Raw genomic sequence first — 26630 nt, forward strand, 5'->3', positions numbered from 1 at the left:
AGTCGTTCAGACAGGCAGCTCCGTTCTTACTGCCAAGCACATAGTATTTATTTCATGACACCACCAACTGTGGGCATGGGATGATGCCAATGCTGTGTGTGTGTGTGTGTGTGTGTGTGTGTGTGTGTGTGTGTGTGTGTGTGTGTGTGTGTGTGTGTGTGTGTGTGTGTGTGTGTTTTAGAGAAGTTTATGTATTTGTGCATATGATTTTACCATTGTGTGGGATAAAAATGACTCCCTTTCAGCTTTTCAGACATCAGAGGGGAAAGTGATTTTTTTTTTTATACTGAGGGTTACCATGAGATGAGACCAAGCATTGGGTGAAACTTTGATGCACGACATTCAATACACAAACAACAAAACAAGTATTCATTGGCTGGACAATGTGTGCAATATAGGGAGAGAGAAATCCAAAGGCATTCATGCTCTTTTACAGGTTGAGCTCACGTGTCCTGTGCACCCTGACCATGTGACCAGCCTGCAACAAAAAAGTTGGTTGGATTTGAACTACCTGCTGCAGAGAAGCAACACTGTAAGTATGTAAAACAAGTGTTGACAAGTCTGTGTCTGGATGCACAAATTAACCTAAATGGTGGTAATCTGATTTAGTGGCGAAATGCGAAAACATAAAGTTCATCTATCGTTTTTGGTCTTTTCTTTGTGTTTTCATTGACTTCAGTGGTCAGTTTTTTAATTTTATTTTTTAATGGACACTGGGTGACAGAAAGGACAAACTTGACCCGATGAAAGGGAGAAAAAAAAAGTTTCTTTAATGAAGAAAATGGGAGGGATGGATGAAGGAGCAGATCTGAGGGAGTGACAGAAAAGAAAGAGGGAGGGAGAAGAGGAGAATAGGGAGACAGCAGGACCAAACTCACTGCCTTCTTTTCCTCCAGTGCTCTCTCCCTTCTTTCTCCTTGTGACTCCAGGCTGAGATCCACAGATAGGTGAGTTTGACTTCTGCATTTTTCTCTTCATTTCACCTTTGCTTCACACTTTGTCCTCTATCATTTAAATTTTCATCCCTGCAGCTGCCTGAACTCATCTCTTTTTAACCTCAATTAAGCCCACAGGATTCTGAATTTAGTTTTTTTTTGTTTTTTTTTACACTTTTTTTCTGTCCTGTTGCATGTATGTATGCAGCTTTAAGGAAAGCAGAATTTACTCAACCCCTGAAACTACAAGTTGTCTCATCCTCCAGATCTCCTCTCCTCTTGCTTTATCTCTCCAGTTTCTTCCCCTCAATTAAAAGAAAACTTTTTAAAGGGGTGGTCCAAGGATGAATTAATCATTGCTCATTAACCAAAACGTCTCGCACAGACTCTGACCTGCTGCTTTATTTATGTGTGAGAACATTTTTATGACTGTGTTTATTTGCTTTTGTGTCTGTTGGCTAAATGCATGCAGCTAAGCTTGAGGGTTTGCGGAAAGCCAAAATTTCCGTTGGCTGGATCGAGGGAGGCTACTTTTAGCTTGGGTTATTACTCCCTTTGCCCTGACTGGTTCAGACTGAGGGCTATGTTTTTCACAGTGTTTCTCAAGTTCACTGACTGTCCTTTGAACGACTCTGATTATTTGAAAGGATAAAAACATCTATCAATCTTTCATTTTTTTACTGTGTAATGTCCCATTAGGGTTAGTGGAGAAGTTTCAAATTATATGTTTTGTCAGCGTATGGAATGTGAGTTTCATGGCTTTGAGTGATTTTTGAGATTTTTGTGGCAACACGTGCGTATATATTTAGGGGACCCCGCTTTACATGCATCTTCTCCAATTTCTGTCACTTTACCTAATAGCACACTGCTTCTGTTTCCATTCCCATCAGCTCCTTCTTCACATTCTCCTTTTTTTTGCTTCCTCCAGGATGTTGTCCCTCAGCTCCCTCTCTACACTCCTCCTCCTGCTTTTCCTCTACCCCCCTCAGCTGTCTGCCCAGAATGGACGCGTGCGTCTTGCAAACGAAGGCCGGCGCAGCACGAACCAGGGGCGTGTGGAGGTGTTCTACAATGGTGCATGGGGCACAGTGTGTGATGACGAGGTGGATCTTAACCTTGCCAATGTAGTGTGCCGACAGCTGGGCTTTCAACACGCCGTAACCTGGGCACACAGCGCCAGGTTTGGCGAGGGCCATGGTATGTCCAACCAATGGTGTTTAGTAACAGCTTACTACTCAAGTTTTTATTTCTCTTGATTCAATAAATCAACACCCTTTCTTGCTGTTAGGTTTGATCTGGCTGGACAATGTGCGCTGCACGGGCGCAGAGGCCTCTATTGCAGACTGTCGCTCCAATGGTTGGGGAATCAATGACTGCACCCATGCTGAGGACCTGGGGGTCATTTGCAGTGCAGAAAGGAGACCTGGCTCCCCCAGTGCCCCCGTGGCGGAGGGTCCTTCATCCTCCAGACGCCAACCAAGCCAGAGGAACCCACCACCAACCTCACCACAGTCTGTGTACCCCCCAACCTCATCTTCTGCAAGAGGCCATGAGATTGCCCTCCATCGCAACCCGACTTCTTCCCGTCGCAGCATCCTCTCGCCACAGGAAAATGGTCACGAAATCCAGATCTTGCGAAGGAATCGAGGTGGTTCCAGACCAAGCCCTCAGATTAGCTCAGCTCTGCCACAGGGGCACCAGATACCTTCACGTCTGGCAAACAGCGCAACCTACCGGCAGAGACAGGAGACAGCGAGGACCAGTCCACAAGCAGTGAGACGAGAGGCAGAGGCACAGACGAACAGCCAACCCCAACCTCAGCCTCAGCCCCCACTCCAATCTGAGCGAAGAAGCGAAAGGCAGCAGCAACTCAGTGGGAACCATGTCGAACCAGACCCTGTTTATCCAGACATGGGACTGGAGATTGATGCGCACTACACACAGGTAAAAAAACACACACACATAGACACACACAACCTCTAGTACACACCAAAAAAGTAGCAAAATCTAGCTTTATTCAGACTCCCATACATAACTGTCATTTGAGGAGCCACAGGCCAGTGGACATGTATAATTAGAGACAAACCTAAAACCAGACCTTCTCCAGATCCAGCTCTTATTCAGCCTTAAAGTTTAGGACCCAACCACCAGAAGCTCAACAGCCTCTCTCTTAAAACGTGCAAGAAACTCAGAGCAGAGGAAATTGCAGGACATCTATCAAGTGCGCTTTCATTCGTGCAGGGTTGACACTTTCTTTACCATAACCATGACACGTATCCTGACACATCAACCAAACTCTCTGTTCTTTGTTAGTTTCCTTCCTGCTGTGTATGTAATGTGGATGATTAGAGAGCGTGATGATTAGCACGCCATCTTATCATGTTAGTCTTCTCTCGATTGCGTGCTGTCTGCAGATAGTTAGCCAAACAAAGTGTCGTTTGAGCAAAGATAAAGTCATGTTTATTAACTCAAATGAACCAAGTTTTAGTTTGCGTGACACAGATCCATTTCTGTCATGTGGCAGTCTTCATTGAGGATGAAACGGTGCCATACTCCGTTATGAATCATCTTTAAAAAATTGCAGGGTTCCGAAAGGGTTCACTTGGAGGAGGCTCGTCTACGGCCTGTGCTGTCTGGCAACCATGGCGGTCTGGTGACTGAGGGAGTGCTGGAAGTGAGGCATGCTGGGAGGTGGCGTCATGTGTGTAGCCAAGGCTGGGACCTCAGCAGCAGCCGTGTCGTCTGTGGCATGTTAGGATTCCCTGCTGCAGAAGCATTTGACCAAAACGCCTACAGGTGAGTGTATGAGTGGACACAGCAAAGCGAGGAAGAAGGAGACAGAAAATGTGCGTGTGTGTGTGTGTGTGGTTGTGTGTGTGTGTGTGTGTGTGTGTGCGTGCGTGCGTGCGTGCTTAAGGATTAGGAGGCCCCATTGCGGCACCATCCCCCCGTAGTAGAAGTTAACCACAACTGCTGTCATTAGTACGACCACACTTGGAAGGACGTGTCCACTGTGGCATTAGCCGAAGCCGGCTGGCTGCCAGGTCTGTCTGCCCCACTGGCTGAGTGGGCCTCTACATCAACCTTTATAAATAGTTTTAGAGAGTATGTTATTAATGTCAGATCCAGACTGCAAGATTATCATCATCATCATCATCATGGAGTGTGTCTTTACATGAAACCTCCCTTACATGGTTTCTAATCTCATATAATTAAGAAACCCCCAGCGAAAACTGTGTGCGGCAGCACTTTCTAAAGCAGTGTAGCACATCTGAAAGTCTTTGGACTCGCTTCTGTTTAACATGTGTAGATATACCATTGAAGCAATTTCCTCTGTTAACATCATTAGAAAAACCAACTGTACTGCTACTTACACAGCACCAGATAGCAGATAGACGCAGTCAGCAGCTAGCTGGTGAACATAGTAGAGAATTTAGCAGCTAAAGATTCAGATAGTCCCTTCAGGAGTTGATGAAGACCAATTCTTCATCAAATATTTGCCTGGAATGCATCAGGTGGATAGAAACATAACCTCAATGCTAATGCATTTGACATATCAGCTAAAAAGGAGATGTAGTCACAGCTTGTTTTGGCTGGACAAAAAAAAAAATCTGTTAAAGGGATACTTCAACCCCTCAAATGATCATCTGTATGTCAATCACCCTGTGTTACACTGAATTTGTGAAGAAACTGTTTTTCTTGCACGCCTCCACAGTGAACGAAAAATACAAAACACAGAAAATTCTTTATGAATTGAAGTCATTCAGGATTGTGTCTAACAACATAGAAACTGTATCACAACATCCATTTACAAAGTGTCACACAACATGTGCAGTGTAAATCAGGTCTACTTTATCCAATTGTATGTGCAGTGCCTCGCAAACACATGCATTTTTGAAATACTTTAAGTCTCAGGCTCGGACAAGCAGCACGCCTGCACTGCACAAAAAGCATTTATGATTGGAAAGTACTGAGCATTCGACTGGATGAATATTAATTGGATTATATTGCAAACTTTGTGTGAGAGAGTATGTTAATAGATATGTTTAAATACTTTTATTGTTCACAAAAGCAGCCCCCTTTGTCTTCACTTCATCAAGAATTTTCTACACTGTTGGAGTCTTCATTCTCATTGTAAAGCATGTGAGAAAAATGATGTTTTCTTTGCAAATTCAACATAAAGCAGGGTGAGTAACTGATATACACCTGATCATTTGGGGGGTGAAGGCAAATTCAAACTTAGTCACTGTAAAATCTAAACAATTGGTCTTTTTTTTTTTTAATAAAAAAGAGAGATTTGTCCATTAGTTAGTTAATCCGTAGTTGTTGCATGGGAGCTGTAGCCTTTGAATCACAACAAAACAATCCCAGTTTTCTTTCTGTATAAAATACAATGTGCTAAAATTTTAGGACTCACATAGGCACATTTAGTTTTGCATATAGACAGAAAACCCATTCAGTTATAGAAGTAGGAGAGAAAAAGGACTTCAGCTTTCCATTTGTTGTATGTTTTTGTAACTTTTTTTATTGTCCCTCAAACACAAATCATTTGCTCACCTAATGTCAGCTTCCTATGCTGATTTTTTTCTTTAAATCCAGCTCATCCATCTAACTTTAGCCATAAATACCCACATTGGTACCAACACAAACCTTCAAAGCCCTTACACACATACCATTGAAAAACCCCAATACCTCGCTTACACACACAAATGCTAATAAATCCTTCCCTCCACCCTCATCGCACAGCATCTTACGAGACCTTACACAAACTATGTCCAAAATCCACGTGACCACACAAATAAATACACAGATACACATGCACGCTTGTGCACACGCAAACACAACCCTCTGTGTGTCCGTCTGTCTGCCCACAGAGGTCTTTTTATGGCTTGGCTAACAGGACGACTGTACTGACCGCTGGCCTGCCCTGTACCATCTGTCTCTCCATGTCGCCAATAATTACCCCTTGTGTCCTGCTCTGCTCCGCTCAGCAGCTGGATACAGACTGCCTCTCCTCAGCGGCCCTGTTTGCCACCACGGCCACAGCCTAGAAATGAATAACTCACTCTCACAGTCTTATCTCTAGAAGTTTCTTCAGAGCTGTGGACTTCAGATGCAGTTATGCAAGAAAAGCTCAGCTTCAGAATTTCACTTGAATGGGTGCTTCAGTTTCGTCAAGCAGACCTTTCAAGCCCAAGATGGTGGTTGGCTGGTTATCCAACATGCTAACTTTCTAAATCTAATGCTAATGTGGACAACAACACTGAAAAAACACCCCAGCGCTGTCTGGAGAAACATCCTATTTCTGTGCCAACAACCCGACCAGCAGCTTGTGTAAAGACTGGAGCAGGCCAGAGAATGTTGTTTGTTTTTTGTCAACCTCCACCCAGCTACGTGGGAGACGACTGAAGCAGCCATTTTTGTCCGACAGTAAACATCTGAGATGTTTTTGAGGTGCGTTATGGGCATCTGGTAGCTTTGAGACAGATATTTATGCTGGTGACTGTCCTTTTGAAGATGTTTCCTGAGATAGAAGTTGTGACATATTTTATCCACTAAGCATCAGTAGCCATTGGGATGGCAATGTCAGCCACTCTGCCCATAGGATGTTCTCACAGTAATGCACCAGAATTCATACAACCCATGTAATCTGATCACATGACCAATGTGCTGATGGAATTAAATAAGGGAATAGTAGTATAAAATGTGAAAGTCCATGTGTGAGGCAGGTTGAGGACATGCAAAGGTCAAACAAACAGGACTTTTCCCCCAGGAGACAGGTGTTTGTGTCCTTTATGAAGCCAAGTGAACTTAGTGTATTTTAAAGTACGTCATCATCATGACGTACTCATCATCATCATCGTTTTATCTTTTCCTAAACTTAACCTACCTAACCTTGCCTAAACCTAACCTACACATCTTTATGTTAAGCAACTTACCAACACACAATCATGTTTGTTTTCCTAAACTTAACCCACTAATCTTTATATTAAGTGCTTAACTTTATATTGCGTACATAACTATGTTAATTATGTGACTTTACATCAAGTTATAACTTATATAACTTATAATTAAGTATGTAAGTGATGATGCCCAACCATGTTCCTTTTCCTAAACCTAACCTATGAATTTTTAGATTAAGTATGTAACTTTACTTTAAATACATAACTTTAGATTAAGTTCTCAGTTGTGGGTAAAGTGCATAACTCTTCATTAATTACTTAACATCAGATAATAACATTATGATGCCCAACCATGTTTTTTTTCCCTAAATCCATTTTAGGTAGGTTATCTTTCTTTTCTTTCTTTCCTCTTTAAGTACATATCTTTACATTCAGTATGTAACATGACGACGCCATTCATGGGACGCTAATTTATTAGATACCATACAAATTTTTGTGTGTGATTTTTCGTAAGATATCACACAAACAGTTATATGAGAATACGTTGCTGTTCACTTTGGATTAGACTGGAACATCTCTACAAACAAAGTATGGCTAATTTGGGACATCCATGGTCCCCCTAAGGATTAACTCCCGTAACTTTAATGATCCCTCCACTTTTCATCTAGTGCCATCTTTCGGCCAAAATTTCGATTTGTCTTATATTATGGTTTATCACCAAAGTGAAGCTCAAAGCACTACTGTGCCTCACAGAGCCACAAGCCTGGCTATAGACTCTTGTTTATATGGATCCTCACACGATAACAGTCCCATCACATCTTCCTGGTTCTACCCACTGTGCTGGCCGTGGTCCATGCCTGCTCTTCTTTGGGGTTTGTGTCCACTGGAACAGCTGTAATTATGGTCTGAGAGATCCACTAGAATACTCTCTTGACTGAACCTGCTGCACACCCTTTGCTGTGTCAGCATTTATACCCTCCCTGGCCATGGTGGTTGTTTTTTTGGTGTGACTGCCTTTGTCTCGGCCTGTTAAGTTGCTCAGTGCATTTTACGGCATTTTAAATACTCCCCCACTTTGCTGTGCTTACAAAAGGCGAGTGCTAAAGTTATTTTCCAGCTCCCTTGTTTCATCACATCCACACTCTCTTTGAGGCTGACAGTAACTCCAGTTCGTCTAATTTACTTTAACCCCTTGCTCATTCTCCCTTTCTTAGTAACAGCTTCTCTTTTTTTTTTTATCCCTTTGTGGCAATTACGTTAAAACCCACATTTCATGGAAAGTACATCATTATGACCCCTTTGAGTTTTTGTTCCATGGAGGTGGAAGCCAGTGTGGCAACCTGCTGAGCCAATTGTTCCAGTCAGGGAGTTTTGCATTCATGCAGTATAATAACAGGTTATCTCCGCTTTCCTAACAGTCGTCCTCTCTCCAGTGTCACTTATGGCATTGTGTGGTCAGGGTTGCATAAAAAAAAAAAATCTGGCAATGAGACTGAAGATCCTGAGAAGTCTTCTCCTGGTTAGAAGGATTCAGCAGCGCTGCAGTTGCAACCTGTTTGTTGTGCCTGAGGCTTGATGCTGTGGTTCACTTCCCTTCATTTAAATCTCCTTGCTCCAACTTGTGTTTCTGACCTGACAAAGAGCAACATCACTGTGATTTTAGCACTCAGAAGGACAACTTAAATGTGTCTGAGTGAACACCAAAAGGACACGCTTTTCCTCATTCTGTGAAGTCAAACGATGCCCATAAAAGTTGTCCAGTTCACAGAGACTTACATCACTTGCTCCTTGTTTCCCAGCATGCAGTCATACCGTCGGGTGAGGACGCTGGGGTTTTACAGAGCTTTTGTTTTTACAGAGGCAAGGCAGGGAAAGTTGATATGTACGTGCATATTTCCATGTCTGGTGTGTGTGAACCAACATGCTACTGCTCAACCGCACAGCAGACACTGCCAAGCGGAGCAGGCAATTATATGGGTAGCACTCCCCGTCACCCCCCCCTCCTCCAAGCCATGAACTAACACCCCCCTTACAGTCTGCCTCTCTCATTTTTGATTTACCACAGAGTTATGAAACAGCCTATCTGTGTGTACAGACACAGCAAATACACACCATCATACACAGCTCACACAAACATATATACACTCATTTACATTGCACAGAAGAAGCCAAGCAGCCACTTTTCATCCACATGAGGAGAAATCTACCCTTCTTGATCACTTATGTTTTAGCTATAACATTGTATGTGTGTTGTTCCAATGGAGAGGTGCTGTCTCTTGTTTTTGTGATGTTAATGCTTTCAGACCAGCAAGACGAGGAACCAGAGGGGGCAATAGAAAGAAGAAAGGTAGACAGGGAACGCTAAAACATTCTTAGAATAAAATTAGAAAGTTCACATTTAAATACATAAGGAACACTACATGGGAGTTACAGAATTATATAATATATATATATATATATATATATAAAGAACAAACATTGAGTGAACTTGAAGAAGCCGCAGGCAAAATACATCTCTCACAGTGAAGTCCTAAAGTGTGTGGTGATCAACTTTGTTTTTCATTTTATATATATATATATATATATATATATATATATATATATATATATATATATACACACACATATTTTTTTTTTTTACATTTTTTTATATTACCTTGTTGTCTCTTAGTGGCGTCTCCTAGTTCTTTCACCGTTCTCAGCAACATCATTTCCAGCAGCGGAGAGTTGTTCAGATAATCCATTGTATATACCCAGCAACAAACAGCAGTCAAATTACTGACAAGGTTGTGATCACAGTGGAGCATTTAGCAGCTGAAGACCAACATATTTTGTTCCACACAGCAGTTTGTCTCACTCAGGGTTTCTATTGTGGGTTTACTCACAGGTCCCTCCAGCCTCAAACACATTTCTCATCGGCACAACTGTATATGATACACTGTGGATTACCAGGATACTGGGGTTCTCCTGGAGAGAAAGCATCTCCCGTTTTAGGTTGCCAAATATTTAATTGCATCATGAATCTGGTTGTACAGTAAACTCCCCTTCAGGCTATACTTGGTGTTGTGACTCACTTAATTCAGGCGCATTCATGAAGGGCGTCAGTCACACTGCACCTGTCTGTGGTCGCACTGGTCGATGCAAGTGGTCAGCTGTAATGTGTGTGTGTGTGTGTGTGTCACAGTATAACACTTCCCAGACTCTGCCTGGTTTGTGAATCATTCTTTTTATTGAATTTATTTTCTTCTTCTTCATGTTTTTTTATTTTTGGTTTTAGCATGTTAGGTGTGTGTGTGTGTGTGTGTGTGTGTGTGTGTGTGTGTGTGTGTGTGTGTGTGTGTGTGCGCACGCGCATGTGCACGTGTGTGCCAAGGCGTAGAGGGCCTCATTTTGTGTATATATACTGTTTCCCTTTACAATTTGACTCTAGTTTAAGGTGATGTCAATGAAGCTAGACACAGTTTAGAAAACCCTGTTGGAGTTGGCAGACCTCAATAAAGCTTCTCGAAGGATTAATGTATAGTGGCTCATTCATATTTTTAGGGTTTTTTTCCGCATGGATGCCCCCAAGCCAGACATCGACTGGAGACATATAGACAAACACTGAAACAGAAATACCCATGCATGTAGAAACGGAAGATCTAAAAAAAAGAAGTTATGACAAGATGGTGGTGGTTTAAGAGGAAAGAAAGAAGGAAAGAGGGAGTTATGTGATCCGTTATTGTAAATCTCCCTGTCTCCTACATGAGGGCTATGTTTATCCAAAGACATACACACCCTTCCCAGCATGCTGTGTCTCCTTCATAGCTTTCAGTTAGTTTATTTAAAGTTTGATAGACAGAATGGAGGAGAGAAGGAGAAGAAAGGATGATTGAGGGGGACAGATGCAACACAGGAGTGGACTGTGGGAGTGTAGGACAGCTGGTTGTTTAGTCTACTTGATGTAAAGATGCACAGTTGTAACTCCATGTGACGTGCTCTTTCTTTTAGGAAACTGTGGGACTCCAAGTTAGCCGATCCGTCTTCCAGGTAAAATCAACATCTGCTCTCTAAAGGCTACAACTTGTGTTTCAAAGATTTTGAGCAATGTGGTAAACCACAACTTTTCTTGCACTTCTTTCTCCAAACAGGCTGAGGACACTGATCAGTAAGAAGGCCTACTGGGTGGAGAAGTTGCAGTGTCAGGGCACGGAGGTCTCTCTGTCGAAGTGCCAGGCCCAGCTGTCCCTTCCCAGGAATGATGTGCCGTGCCGCAATGGCATGCATGCCGTGGTCCGCTGTGTGCCTGGATCCCAGTTCACACGCTTTGGCACAGCACCTGCACCACCCGCCATGCCGGTTAGTGTGCAGGCAGAAGTTAAAAAAATATAGATTATAAACAAATAAGTTAGAATTAAAAGAATATTTTGATATTTAATATTTTATATGCAAATTTGCTTTCCTGCTGAGATCAATACTGCTCTCTGGTCTGTTCACTAAGTGTGAAGCTACAACCAGGACAGTTAGCTTATCGTAATTATTTGAAGCAAGAGGAGAGAACTAATCGTAGCATAGCTTTTTACAAATCAACAATCACTTTATATCTTGGTTGTTTAATTTGTAATTAAACAAATATTAGGTCACTGTTCCAGGTCAAGAAATGCTTCCAGAGTTAAAGAGGGCTCTCATGTTAACATATCCTCATACAATTATGCGTATGATATTTTAAAAATACACATACAGTGGCTCAGTGGCTTCTCATCCTAACTTTGTTCACTTTGTCAGTGGACTTTAATGTCTAAATGTGACGCACTAGTTATCCTCCCACATCTTTTATTAAAGTTCCAGGATGGTTTGTCAGTTTACACTTATTAAATACACTTTTATTTTCACAGGATTTTTTTATGTTTATTTGCTTGTGCGTCAAAAGCATGTGGTTAGATTAAAAAAAAAAAAAGTGAGAACAGGCCTTTTGGTTTGTTTGATGTCTAACAATTAATGCCCAACAAATGGTGTTTTGTAATTACTGTACAGTTATGTTCAAGGATATGTTTAGACAAGTGAAGTTACTTTGGGTAGGTTTAGGAAAAGAACATGTGACGACATACTTTGAAACAATTCAAAATTCACTCACGTACTGAACACCAGTCTCCTGGGGAGAGTCCTATGTTTGTTTGACCCATCCACCACACCAACCTGCCTCCCGTCAGCGTATTGGTCACCTGATTGCAGTCTTCCCAATCATGTGGATTACTGGCTTATGATTATGTAGGTTATATAAGAATTGTGGTGCATTACTTTTTGTAAGTAAATCTATAAACAGTACGTGAGAACAGCTTGCTGATATCTATGCAGTACAAAGACTATGAAGCAATCAGCAAATGGTTAGCATAAGGGAGGGAAACCGCAAGCCTGGCTCTGTTCAGAGGCTACAAAATCTCCCTGCCAGCACCAGTAAAGCACACTAATGAACACATTATATCTTGATTGTTTATTCCGTAAAAATACTAAAGTGTAAGAATTACAAATTGCAGTTTTACATGGTCTTTCTTTTAACCATGTCAGCTTTAGACAGATACAGGCGAGCTGTTTAACCTCTGTTTCGAGTCTTTGCTATCCATCTCCAGGCTGTGGTTACAATGTTCTTGACTAATTCTTCGCAAGAAAGTGAATAAGTATATTCTCAAAAATGACAAACCATTCTTTTAAAATTTCAAATCTGCCAGCTTCTTTACGTCAAGCAGTCTGTTGCACTGTGTTGAGAAAATAGCCTTTTGGCTGTAGTCTCGCCAGTTCAAGACTACGCAAGGATTTCAGATTCTGATTTAGATTTTTTGTTTTTGAAATTAAGTACAAGAAATGTGTTTTACAACAGTATGATTTTAGACAAAAAAAAGTCTAATTGATGTCTTAAAATGTAGCTATGGGTTTCCAGATCCAGACAGGCTTTAAAAGTAAGATTTTTAGATCAATGCTCAAACTTTCATTTCTCACCTGAACTCTTCCCTTCTCTTTACAGCCTGTTGTGCGTCTGAAGTCGGGGCCCCGACTTGGCGAGGGTCGTGTTGAGGTGCTGAGGGAGGGCAAGTGGGGCACCGTGTGTGACCACCTGTGGGACATTGCTGCAGCAAGCGTGGTCTGCAGAGAGCTGGGCTTTGGCACGGCTAAAGAGGCACTCACCAAGGCTCAGCTGGGACAGGGTAAGATAGGACACAGAAACATAGCCACACACATAGTGTACATAAAGTGCTCTCTGAAGTCTTTCTGGTGGTTTCCAGTGATGCGTTTACTCACCGTGCTTGGTGAGGTTATGGTGGGAGACATTTGTATGTTTAAACAAACTATGATTTTGTCATCTTGTTCTGTAATAAGCAGATAACCTCATTCATGAGATCATAGAGTCGCAGCTACGGATCTGATAGTGTTGAATGGTACTGACATTGAATCATTGAGTACAGCACGCACTCTGAACATGATCAGTTTAGCTCAGCGATCCTTTAGACTAAACACTTCTGAGCCTAAATGTCTGTTGCTAAACACAGCACTCCAAGAACCATGGTCTCGTGCAGACAAATAAACCCAGAGAAAATGTTTACAGCCTGACTTCTGCTTCTATCGCAGAAGCTGATTGTTGAGGAACTCTACCCATGACCAATTATACGAGTGTAAACTCTGTGAGGAGGTTCCAGCGGCAAAAACAATGGCATGTGTTGTTGTCAAAATAAACCTGCTGTATGTGAAAAAGTTAACATAGCTTTGAAAGCAGGATGTCAAGCAATCAGCACTGAGCAGGACCTTGATTACTTTGGCACTGCTGTTGTTGTGGCCATGAGAATATAGCGGCTAAATTGTCTGGCAATAATAGTGTTAAACATTTCCCTAGGAAATAGACCCTGCTTTCACACACACACACAGTTATTGTCCCTTTTTTCTTGCTGCACCTCTGCAGTAACTCTGTAATCACGTTCATTTCCTCCCATTATCTTTCTGCCCAAATGAGCACATAGCATGTCCCATAATGGCGGGTGCATTTCCTTCTCTCACTTTACTTAATGAAGTAATTCATGGAAATTCATTTGCGTGTTACTTTAGGGCTCTATTAAAGTAGGTGCTATGGTGCAGTTATGTCTGAATAATGAACATAGTTAAGTGTCAAAATGGAGCACTGTGGCTTTTAAAGTCTCGGGCCTGTTTAGCTTAGTCGTCGACGTAAAGGCTCACTGTTAGAGGAGAACTCGAAGCAGGACTTGATGACATCATTAGCTATTTAAGGCCAAATTATAGGGCTTTAGCCTGGGCCTCACACACCTACGCAAACATAGATGTGTTCAAAGATTTTCCTCAATTTGGCCATTTTTTGTATCTATTTTTGGTCTATAAAGCGTGGCCCTGGTGTGCATGGTGCAGCACAGAGTGTACAGTAATTTAGTCAGAGAGGTCCCTTGCTAAGCTCAGTTTCAGAGCCACATCAGAGGTCTGGGCTTTTAATCCCTCTCTGGGGACATCTGCAGAGCCATCAGGTTCTTTTAAGTACTGTGTCCATGTGTTTGTGTGTGTGTGTGTGTGTGTGTGTGTGAGAGAGAGAGAGAGAGAGAGAAAGAGCCTTTTTGCATGTGGCTTATGGTTGGTGAGACACATGTAAATCAATCAACTCTGGGCCCTTTTCTTGTAGGCACCGGCCCCATCCACATGAACAGTGTGCAGTGTACAGGCAGGGAGAAGTCGATTACAGAGTGTACCTACAGACCGGTGCCACTATACTCCTGCAAACACAGCCAGGATGTAGCGGTCCGCTGCAATGTGCCCAACACTGGCGTGCAGGCCACAGTGAGAAACGCACAAACATATACACACACATGCATTTAGCAGTATGAGCTCGGACTGATAAGAAAACACTGTCTCCTCCTTCAGGTGCGTCTGGCAGGAGGCAGAGAGCCGTCAGAGGGTCGTGTGGAGGTGCTGATGGAGGTCAGAGGGGTGAAGCGTTGGGGCGCCGTCTGCAGCGAGAACTGGGGCATCAATGAGGCCATGGTTGTCTGTCGGCAGCTGGGTTTGGGCTTTGCATCACGAGCTCATCAGGTAAACAACAGAGGTGTTTTTTGCAAGTTTCCTGCTTCTTTCTTTCCTCTTCCATCTCTAAGTTTTTGTTCTGTGTGCTCCTATATTTCCTTCTCTCCCTCTCTTTCTCTCCGTCCTGCTGTTTGTGTGTCTGTGCTGTGTTATTACCGAGGCCTGAGGTAATTACAGGCTTCTCAAACGTCCACTTCCAGTGCACTGAAAATAAAGGAGGGAAAGTGAGGCGAAGAGAGATCAGGAGAAATTCTCAGAGCAAACAGACTGAAAATAGAGCTGTGCATGGAAAGGGCAGCGTGAATGTGTTCTGAGGGGGGCTGCTGGGAACATTTAACAGGCAGTTTTAAAATTGTGAGAAAGAGTGGAAAATATGATAATGTGTGCTGATAGTTCCTATAAAAAATGGGGTTTCTTTCTTTATAGCAGAGTTTGCCTCCAGCTCTTGCATTTCTCAAGTTTATTGTCATTTTTAAAGGAGCATTTAACACAACAGCACAAACTTATGATTTTGTGTGTGAATTTGCTCTCCTCTTGTGTCTCTGTGCAGGAGACCTGGTACTGGCCTGGTTCCTCAGATGCTGGTGAGGTGGTTCTGAGCGGAACTCACTGCATTGGCACAGAGATGTCGATCCAGCAGTGTCGCAGAAACACAAATGTCTACTGTCCCAGAGGAGGAGACGGCAGAGCCGCAGGAGTCACATGTGTGGAGAGTGAGTCCAAAACCAGCAAACACACACAGACACTTTTTGTTATGCAAAGTTTTTAAAGGGTAACTGCACAGATTTTACACATTGATGCCTTGGGGAGTACTGCTGCTCTGTGAAAAAGTAGCATAAAGCCTTTTGTGGCTCCAGAGGGAGCTGCAGCAAACCTAAAAAAACATATGCCTCCAGTAGTCACTTGAATCAACACTGGTTGGGTCTGAAGACTATAGGGTTGAAAATAAAGAATTAAAAAACTAGCCTCTGCTTGAGGCTACATTAGCTGTTATTAGCATAACAGACTTGTGTCTGTAGTCCCTTTGACACGTGCACCCCAACCTGAACTTATCTAGACATTACCTGGAGGAACTGTATGTGAGGACGCAAATGTCCCGATCTGCTGGACTAAACATTAAATAGACTTTACCCTGCCAGCTCCCTAGCATGAAGCCCTTTTAATTTCTGATTGAGCCCATGCATAAATAACTAGAGCATAGATGTCGGACATTGTTAGGAGAATATCCAGTGACTAAGTAAGGGTGTTAATGACATTTCTGTCACGCGACTGGCACAAAAAACTGTTAAGAGAGGTTTGCCTTTAGGGCTTTCTGCCATAAAGGCTTCATTTGGTTAGGTTTGGAGAAAGATGGTGGTTTATGTCAAGATTTGGGCAAATACCCAAATGAAACAAGAATCCAGTACTTTTTACAAGTATGACAATCTTAGTAAAATGTATTGATATCTGTACTTGATATGAAGGAAAATGCTCTTTGGGTACCTTCCTTCAATCTCTTACTCTTGTGGTCAACCAGGTCTGAACCTTAATCCTGAGACTGTTTGTTAAATAGGTCTCCAATAAATAATAAATATAGCAACTTCTAATCAAACCTTATCAATTTAAGGCTTAAAAAAACTTCTGGTCAGGCCCTACCCATTTGTGGATTAGGCCCCACCCACGTCCCATATATGCCCCGCCCATTCCTAGTACAGATACAGATACAGAGCTTTTATTTAGTTGAACAGATACAAATGCAGCTACAGATATTGCTGCACTCGCTCATCTCTAGTTTGTGTTACAATGAATAGATTTCTACCAGAAAGGACTTTATGGCAGAAGGCACTGAAGGCAAACTTCTCCCATGTGCATGCAAAACTTGAAGAATACAAACATCTGAAGGTGAAAAAAAAAAGACGCACACAAAACTGTCTAACTGGAGAGATGACAAGATTTGAGAACTACTGTTTGTAATGATTGACACCAAGATCGTCAAACAAATTCAAGGAACGAGACAAATTCAAGAGTTGATGGTATGAAAAACAATAAGATTACCGCAGCGTACTTTTGGCATCATGTTCAGTCTCCTGCACACTATTCTGGCCTACGCAAAACAAAAGTATATATTCAGTAGGTGAGAATGCATCTGACACTGACAACCTCCTGTTTTGTGCCACATGTGTGTAAGGGCAACCACACAATGTGCAGACCTGATTTTCTGGACCTTGTCTGGAGTTCATATGAGAAAAATAGCTTTTGACTGAACTGTTGGTAGTTTGGTTGCATTGTGGGTGATGTAGTCAACAGGTTTTGACAAGAAAGAAGAATGTGTGGAGTTATCAGATGTAAAAGGAGAACTGGATATAGCATTGGAGGCAGGGCCCTGTTCACTCTTCACAGTGTAAAATTTAATGCTAAATCTGTAGAGTTCTCTTTTAATTTAACACTGACCTTTGGCCCCTGCAGCTGCTCCTGACCTCGTCCTGGATGCTCAGCTCGTCCAGGAGACAGCCTACCTGGAGGACCGTCCCCTCCACCTGCTCACCTGTGCAAATGAAGAGAACTGCCTGTCCTCCTCCGCCGCCAGGATGAACTGGCCTTATGGACACCGCCGCTTGCTGCGCTTCTCCTCCCGTATCATGAACCTGGGTCGTGCCGACTTCCGACCCCGAGCCTCCAGAGAAAGCTGGACATGGCACCAGTGTCACAGGTAACACTCAGGCAGAGGGAGGTTTCATAACCTGAAGCAGACTTTTACAGTGTCACTCAGAGGAGCTTTCAGGTTTTCATTTGAATCAACAGTCGCTCATTTTACGCCTTCAGCCAGATAGAGAGTAACTATGTGGTGACTTAAGCTGCTGTGGGGTTTGGTTGGAAATTAAAAGCTGCCTAACCTCCTCCATGGCACAGGACTGGGTGTCATTATGAGGTGGCACGAGTAAAAAGAAGTGTTATAGAAAGAACACTGTTGCTACCAGAAGTCAAAAAACTAAAAAACAGCAGCAAAAGATGAATGGGATTGTGAGATTTGGCGATCACAATACAATGATATTTTTGCAGTCTGGGCTATAAATAACCCAACACTTATAAAAGTCTGTTATTTAACACAATAAACACAATCTTTTATCCTCCAAAATAATGTTTACAATAAACATCCTCCTCTCTGGTCACCCGGTTGTTACAGTCAGAGCCATGACTGCACTGGCTTCTTATCTCAGCGGTTGTGGTTCTGTGTCCCAAAACGAGAGGCACAGCTTGGTGTTTCTCCCAGCCGCAACCCAATCACTACCTCCCCAACCAGCAAACACAGGGTTTGACTTTTGGTACAGCCTGTTCTGGGAATGGATCTGTAATGAGAGAAAGAGTGACACCGAAGTGATATCTATCTGCCCTCTTGTGTTTTTTAACATTTGTTGCCCTTGATCTGTTTGACGCCTTCGCAACAACGTAGCAGGATTTATGGCTGCCATATTTCAGATAAACCCTCGGGTTGTTTTTTCACAGGGGTGATCTAGATGTGAACTACTACTTTTCTTATGCTGCTTTCATATGCCTCTCTCAGGTATTTCAACCTCTGAACCCTGAGCAAAGTGGTGCAATTTGTATTGAAAACATGGGGGGGGGAAGGCAATGTGCAACTTGGCAAGAAATGTTTCACAAATTGCAAAAAATCAGTCGATTTAGAAAATAGGTTTTTAAAAGCTAGGGGAAAACAATATTCATAATTACATTACATAATTATTACATTTTTAAAATTCTGTTACATAATTATTATACATTTTTAAACATTTCTTCCAGGTTATTTACTACTTTTTTATTTTCAGGTGATTTTTCTGTACTATTCACTACTTTTATTGCTAATTTTGGGGTCTTTTTTTTTTCTTCCATTGCTGATTGCCTTCTCCTCGTTTTTTTTTGAAGAAATCAATCCAGTTTGCTCAGATGTCAAAAGGTTAAATTGAGATTTTTCTCTTTTGTTGTGACTTACTTCACATATTAATCATGTCATCCTGATTCCATTCTCAGGCACTACCACAGCATTGAGGTGTTCACCCACTACGACCTGCTGACGTTTAATGGTACCAAGGTGGCTGAAGGTCACAAGGCTAGCTTTTGTCTGGAGGACACCTACTGCCCTGATGGTGAGACAGATTCATGTCACAAAAATCTGATTCTTGAGAGGAAAATTTGGAACCGAGCAGAATTCGTGACAAACAATCAAGAATACATTAAAGTGCAAAGCTTGAATCCCATAATGAGCATTCAAAGTCAGGCTGTAAGATCAGAGGCCAAGCCTAAATTGATCTTGGCTTTCACAAAGCCCAGACAGCTTTATACAGCTTAGATCCTTCAAAGTTCCCAAAAAAGATTTGGTTTTTAAATCATTTTGTTATAATTTCAGGCTGGTGGTATAAATTCAAATCCACAGCGACTGACGGCGATGATGATTTACACATCATCGCTGTCTCTTTTCTCTCTTCATGTGTTTCTAACTGTTTTTGTTTTTTTTCTACCAGGTATTCATAAGCGGTACGCCTGCTATAACATGGGACAGCAGGGCATTTCGATTGGGTGCTGGGACACCTACCGCCACGATATTGACTGCCAGTGGATAGACATTACAGACATACGACCTGGTGAATACATCTTCCAGGTAAGAAAGCTTGTTTATTAAAAAAAATCTTCCATAGTTAAATTCAGACATGTTATTCCTAGGTTCTAGATAGTCCAAAACGTTTAGCTAACATGGAGAATTTGCTCCCAAATCCAAAATAAAAAAAGTGCTAAGACACACATTTGTAGTGTCATAGGATATAAAGTCTGGAGCTGCTTCATAGCAAATTATTCTCGTGCAACAATTCGTATGAATTAGTAACTCACAAATGAAGTTACATCCGTAACATAAAGTTATGTAGCTTAAGTTTAGACAAGTTAAGTTACCATGGTTATGTTTACAAAAAGAAACATAGTGAAGACACATCTTTAAATGAAAGTTCACAGAGTTCTGAACACTTGTCTCCCGAGGAAAATCTTGTGTTTTCTTACACATCCACTACCCCAACATGCCTCCCAACTGGACTGTTGGGACCACTTTCTCCTCAACCACCATCAGCACATTGGTCACATGAATGCTAACTTCCTGAAATACGTGGTTACTGGCTCATCATTACGTGGGACATGTAAGAATTTTGGTGCATAACTTTTTGTAGGAAAACGGGAATGATCTGACTATATGGGGGCATTTTGTGTTTTAGTACTGTGAACACTACAAGAAAGTAAAGGTCTTTCGGGTTTATAAAAGGAAACAATCAGTGGGTCCATGAAACCAGGCTCCCATTCATTGTCTATAAATCTGGTGACATCAAAAGTTTAGCTCGTCTTCAGAAATATTGATTAAAGTTTCCTGGGCCGTGGATCTAACGTATTGGAATTTTGGATTTAGGCGTACCCCTTTAAATGTCACCTGATTCTGTTGGAAGGTCTGTGCAGATGTCTGTGGAGTTAATTATGAATATGTTATTCCAATAAAAATGCAGAAAAGAAAAATCTACCTCTTAATCTTCATGGTGAAATCATTTCTTAGCACCTTACACAACCGCGCAGAAAAAAACCAGAGTTTCAACATCTGAAAGCGCACACGAGATAAAAGCTGTGATAAAAGACTATAATTTGAGTTAAATTGCTCGTGGCTGCTGCACCATTCAGGTGTACAGTATGCATGTAGTTTCAAGGGTGTGTGCGTATTTAAGGAAAGTGAATTTAGTCTGGATTTATATAGAAAGTAGACCTGCTATTAGTTCACCCTCTCAAAGTGTGGGCCTATTGGCAGTGGAACAGCTCTGTCAGCACTTTACATTTGTGCAGAATGAGTTTTGTGTTTGAAAGCGGACTTTGTTACATGTCTCGTCCATTTCGAGACATCCGATCTTCTGCGGTGACCAACTCATCTGTCCTCCCTCTCTGTCATTTGTTCTATTTTTTCATGACAGCTAAATGGCAGCAAAGTGATGATGTTTACAGTTTGTAATTATTTTTGGAGAGTTTACATAAAGTCACGATGTTTATGCGTGACTCACATGTCCATGTGTGTAAACTGTATGCAGGGTTAGTCTGTATGTACATATGGGACGAGCCACGTCTCAAGAGATAAAACCACATACATGTCGTAAAGAAGAGATCCAATGCTGCCATGACGACGTGACCTGGAGGCACTTTGTGGCTGTGACTGTGGTTCAACAGTAGCTGAGCTGCTCATAAATTTATATAAGAAGTGAGAGACGGAGGGAGGGCACGGATGCACGCTCGTCTTTCATGCAGCTGGGTGTTTCTCTGAGTCTTTACCAAGAATCGCAGGGTGGCGGCCTTTTTTAGGACCATACATTTAAACCGATGAGTCACGTCCACCTCAGCTTGATTGCTCCTGATTGCTCCGTCATTTGAAAATCAGCTGCACAACCTCATAGTCTTTTACATGACCGTGACAACCTTTCACAGTACTGTAAAATAGACTGTGGGCCTTTTGTTTCACATTATTACAAGAGCTTTTAAAAGGGCATCAGCTGCCACCCAGTAAATATGACGTTTTACATTGGGACTATAAAATAAGTGCTGAAATAACTGGCTTCTTTCTACATGCAATATTAAAAAATTTATGAAGCTCTTGACACCAAATTTGGCTGAAAGCTTTATGAAAAAAAATCATAATTATGAATATTTTAAACTTAAATCTTTGCCTGTTAATATTATTGTAACCACAAAATTTATACTATATGTTAAAAATGAAACTGGGCTGCTTTGTTGAATATGCGGTCAGGTTATCTGTTTGATGTGTGCGTCAGGAAAATTCATTTGTGTGCCTTTCTTATATATGGCAGGCAGGCAGACAGGGTGGAAAACAACAAACCATGGCAACCAACCATGGCTACAGCCTAATGATAGGCTGCTACTTAAATCCAAACCCAAAACTGTCATCTGCATCTCTGGCCCCTTTTTTTAACTGCATGGAGATAACAGTGGAAAGTGATGTCATGCATCACTCGAACCACTAATTTCTACATCATGAGCCTCATAGAGAAGAAGAGAACAATAATCCTGTGGCTTCTCCGTTGACCTCGCGGAAGACCGGTTGTTTCCGAACTGTCTGAAGTGAAGTGTTAATTTCTCACATTTTCTTTACTTTATTATAAGCCATTGCAGTGCTGCTGACAGACAGGTACTAGGTCAAGAAATGGTCCCACACATAACCACCTGTGAATTACCATAACTGGTAATTTCACCCCCTGCAAGTGAAGTGCCACGTTGGGCTAGTATACACTTAACACCCTATACATGTTCATACATGACAAGGCTCATATAACTTATTAACTGCTGAGCTTTAGATGTGCCTGTAGGAAGATTTGTAAAACTTCTACCAGATCCAGGTAAGCAGTTTTTATGCTAAGCTAAGCTAACCTCCTCTTTTTTATTTGTTATTCAACTTACAGATATGAGATATTGATCTTCTTAAGACATTAAACATGAAGATTTCCCAAAGGGTTAATCTGTTCTTTTTAGCAGATGCATAGCCAAGTCTAGAAAACAGCCATGTCATTGTAAATTCTTCACCGTGGAATTGATAAATTAAGAAAAAAAAAACCTGAGACAAAAGGATAAAACATTTATATTATCACTGTAAATGGAAGGTGTAAAATAATTCGTGTGATTAACCTTTTTGTTTATCAGTTGATGAGCTACACATTTCAACCTTATGTTGATGTCTATGTGTTGTAATGTTTATGACCAAATTATCCCACTCCAAATTACTTCCTTGAAAAATAAAGGGAAAATTGAGACGTGGTAAAATATTTGCCTTTATGGTATTTAACCCTGAAAGATACCTGTGGATATTAGTGATGGTATTTGGAAATGGTTTTAGTTTTAAGTGTTTTAGGGTAAATTTTTGTTCCTTGGTAAGTAAAGGAATAATAAAGTTAAACTGTGGTGATGGTAGATACCTTTGGCTGCAGTATTTAGGGGTATTTGCTTGGATTTCAATCTGTTAATTGTAAATGTCTTTAAAGTCCTTAAGTGTATGCTTGAAGTAGACTTTGAACAAATATAGTAGGATATCGTCTGCATACAGGGCAATACAACAACGTGCCTATATATTACATGCTGGAATGCAAAAACTGCCATCATAAATGGGTTAATGCAAAGAGACAGAGAGACAGTACATTACATATGCTCTTTTTGTACATAGCAAAAGAAAAGCATGCAGCTGAAATACATTTTTTTTTATTCATATTGTATTTTTCAGGCTTCTTGTGTTGTTGAAAGTAGTTCTTTAGTAACTTCTGTCTGATCAGAAAGTCACTGTGCTCAACTGTAAGGAGGATGACTTACTGAAATCTTGCTGCATTTTATCTCTGATCTATTTCTTTTACAGGTGGAGGTCAACCCTTCCTTGGACATGGCTGAGTCGGATTTCCAGAACAACGTGATGCGTTGCCGGTGCAAGTACGATGGAGCACGAGTTTATATGTTTGGATGCCATGCAGGTAACATGTGAAGACTTTTTCAGTGCACATCCACATTTACAATATTTACAATACTTCACCTATTTGTTACTATGTATACCATTTGTTATCTATGTTTGTTTTCATCAGGTGATGCTTATAGTGCCGAGGTGGAGGACTTGTTTGACCACCACCGTCAGATTTCCAACAACTTCTTGTGAATTAAGGAACATGCAGATTTAAGGACACAACAACTGTACAACTCCTCGCCACACCTCAACATGTCAGGGGAAGGAGGTTGAATGACAATGACATGCCAGTAAATAGAAAAATTGAGGGTCCAAGGGAGGAGGGTGGGAAGCTGGGATGGTATGGGAGAGACTTGATGCAAAAATGACTAATTAGGATCCCGTGACTGATTGTCATCAGCAGTGACTGCTCCTATTAGAAAGTCAAAGAGAAAGAGAAATTTTTGAAGAGGAAAAGATTTTTTTTTTTTCCAAAAAAAGGACCAAAGTAGGCTGTCACAATCATCATGTCACCATGATAAAACGTAGAGTAGTTCACAATTTTTAAAGTGTGTCCTGAATTTTGTAACCGATTGAATTCCCTTGATCAAAACTTAACCACAGTTAACAAAGTAATGACATGAAGGCACATGAGAACATCACTTATCATCCATTTAATGTCAACCCAGGGACCAGACTGTCTACCGAACTCTGTACATGCTTCCTGTGCTTTCACTGTTCACATTACTAATGCAGTATTTACTGTTACAACTGTGTGGTTTAAATGAGATTTTTTATATTTCATGGTGCTATTTTTGCCTTATTTGAATAAATATTGTAATGTATTGCAAATGTATTTGTCATGTACAGTTTTATATTACCTCTTTGGAATATTGTTCTTTAGGTCTCTAATTTATGCAGAATTTTATGTACTTTTGAGTTGAAACTTGTCCCTGTGTGGCTGTGTTTTGTAATGTTAATTTTATTATGACAAATATTTTCACTTGTTTGTTTTTTTACCTGTTTAACACCGGTAACATCAGATGAGATGTGGTTGTACCACAGTGTTGCGCTTTTAACAGTACTTGGTAATGGTAGCGAAAGAATAAACATCAGAATGACAAACTCTATGGTTATTTGAGGCATGGTTATTTGACTGCAGAGTTTTCTGATGCAGAACAAAGATAATGGTTAATGTAACCGTTTCTGCAGAAGATTTGGGGTAACTCACTTAAAAAAGATTACCTTATTTAAATGACAATGGTAAAGATAAGTGACAAGTTATCTTAAGAGCAGTTAGTTTGCTCAAGTTTGATATTCAGATCACAATGGCATTTAGACTCCTTTGTTTCCTTCTGCAGATTTAAAAAAGATCTACAGTAAAAAGACTGAGGCTTCAACAACAACTGGGTTTCCCATCCCAAGGAGCAGGAGCTAACCCGTGTTTTATAGTTGTTTCCAACCTCATTCCCACTGATGAACACATACACACACACACACTGTGGAAACTCTAACAGTCACCCATTGTCACATTACATAGGCTTTACTTAAAAAAATGTCACCTACTTTGGTCTTATTTTTCCCTTTTATGAGTCTGAGTATAATTTTCACTTTCTATAAGTAAAGGGGCACATTAAAGTCAATGAGTAATACAAAGCACATAAAGAAAGTGATAAAAACTTTTAAAATGCCATTTTAGTGTGATTGGCAGCACTGGGAGAATGCTGCTGTTGGCTGTTCCTGTTTTGATGTAGGCTATGTGATAATGTTCACTTGTCCATGGATGTTAAAAAAAAATCTTATTCCATCCTGATGGGACAAACAGGTCCCTGAACACATCATATCATGTCCAGCATTTTTATTACCATACTTATTAGTCAAGCAACAACTCTCAGAACTGAAAAATGATGCCAATACAGAAGTGCCAAAAACTGCAGTTGCTCTAAAGACCACTTGAGACTGGCTCAGAGAGTGAGTCAATCCACATACACCCCCATGTTAAAATACAAACTGCAATACATCCCTCTGTATGACACAATATGATATACAGGTGATGTTGGACCTGCTGGGCATTTCTGCCCGCCGCACTTCCTCCAGTGCACCATGGGTCAGCTGCAGGGTCGTCAGCTGGAGCCGCCGTTCACTGATGTTTCGCCCCCTTCCCAGTGCATATCCCGGTGGGAGGGCAGTGGTTACACGGGGACATCTCCCCACCACACCCTGCAGCTGCCCTCTCTGGGATGTTAATCCCCTGAAAATGTCCCTCCTACGTAGCCACAACCAGTAACTTTCTTTTTCCACCTCCTTTGCCAGCTCTCTGATGGCTCTCTGCAGGCTCGCTCCTGTTGTCCCAGTCACACTCTGTCATCTTCCTCACCACCTGGTTATGCCACCATGTGAAGCGCCCCTGCGTCAGCGCCACGTTGCACCCTGAAAGAATGTGCTGGAGGCCTGTGTTGGCTAAGCTGCACAGGGGGCACTTCTCCTCGCTTCCGAACCACTGAGAGCAGTTTTAAGGACAGGGAAGGGGAGCGTACACTGCCCTTATCAGAAAGCTGAGGCATGCTTGTGGAGTCCACCACATGTCTGCTCAGGTTAGGATCCTGCTTGTGGCGTTTTCCAATCGCGTCCATGCTCCTTGTCTTCCCTGGGACACTGCCTTGACCAGGTAGCGCTCTTGTTCCACCCGTGTAATCTCCTCGAGGACCATGCTCTTTCTCTGTGCTCATGTGGCTTTAGACCAGAACTGGACAGATTCTCCTCAGCCCAGTCCTGCCCGACTGTCTTGGACTCTCCCCAGAACCTCTTTATGCTGCAACCTGCTGATGGCTTGGTCCACCTCTTCATGAGCCCTCCACTTACACCCTGTGTGGACGTCCACCTCTGCTCTCTTCATCAGGTGGTCCCTGGTTTCCGTCAGCTCAACTGCAGGACAGTTTTTCTCCTGCCTGTATCCTAGCTTAATGGAGAAGCTGAAGATTGTTTCTGCCAAAGAGGCCTCCGTCTGAAAAACAGCGGAGGAGTCTTGCTGTGCACAGAGCTGTCTGCAGAATGGTTGTGATATCATCCATATAGTTTCTCAGAGCAGGGAGTCTTTCACCAGATGGTAACTTCAGACCTGACTGATTGCCTGGCTCCAATCAGGATGATCTCAAAAGCATCCACAAATAATAATGGGGATATCGAACAGCCCATGGCAATGCTAACTTCCAGCTGCTGCCATCCAGGTGTGAAACCTGGTAGAGCACATATGGAGGTTGT

At 41.8% G+C, this 26630-nt stretch overlaps 1 protein-coding gene across 1 annotated transcript; it reads left to right on the top strand.

Annotated features, from left to right (window-relative positions):
* The first annotated feature begins 133 nt into the window (after positions 1-133).
* Positions 134-24494, top strand: LOC121942087 (lysyl oxidase homolog 4). The gene is made up of 16 exons (XM_042485183.2): positions 134-532; positions 897-947; positions 1864-2132; positions 2224-2879; positions 3520-3731; positions 10829-10867; positions 10969-11176; positions 12837-13017; positions 14490-14644; positions 14729-14896; positions 15438-15600; positions 17333-17576; positions 18893-19008; positions 19384-19520; positions 23292-23403; positions 23512-24494. The coding sequence occupies exons 3-16, from the start codon at positions 1865-1867 to the stop codon at positions 23580-23582; spliced, it is 2730 nt and encodes a 909-aa protein (XP_042341117.1). The 5' UTR covers positions 134-532; positions 897-947; position 1864; the 3' UTR covers positions 23583-24494.
* The last annotated feature ends 2136 nt before the right edge of the window (positions 24495-26630 follow it).

Source organism: Plectropomus leopardus, chromosome 3 (genome assembly GCF_026936395.1).
Source record: "Plectropomus leopardus strain MGB_pleo_1.0 chromosome 3, ASM2693639v1, whole genome shotgun sequence".
Lineage (NCBI taxonomy): Eukaryota > Metazoa > Chordata > Actinopteri > Perciformes > Serranidae > Plectropomus > Plectropomus leopardus.

What these genes read in the sequence shown, in the direction of transcription:
- LOC121942087 (XM_042485183.2), top strand. Translation starts at nt 1,865, where the DNA reads ATGTTGTCCCTCAGCTCCCTCTCTACACTCCTCCTCCTGCTTTTCCTC. An exon ending in CAGGTTTGGCGAGGGCCATG is followed by an intron (nt 2,133 to 2,223) that starts GTATGTCCAACC and finishes TCTTGCTGTTAG; the next exon opens with GTTTGATCTGGCTGGACAAT. An exon ending in ACATGGCACCAGTGTCACAG is followed by an intron (nt 17,577 to 18,892) that starts GTAACACTCAGG and finishes TTCCATTCTCAG; the next exon opens with GCACTACCACAGCATTGAGG.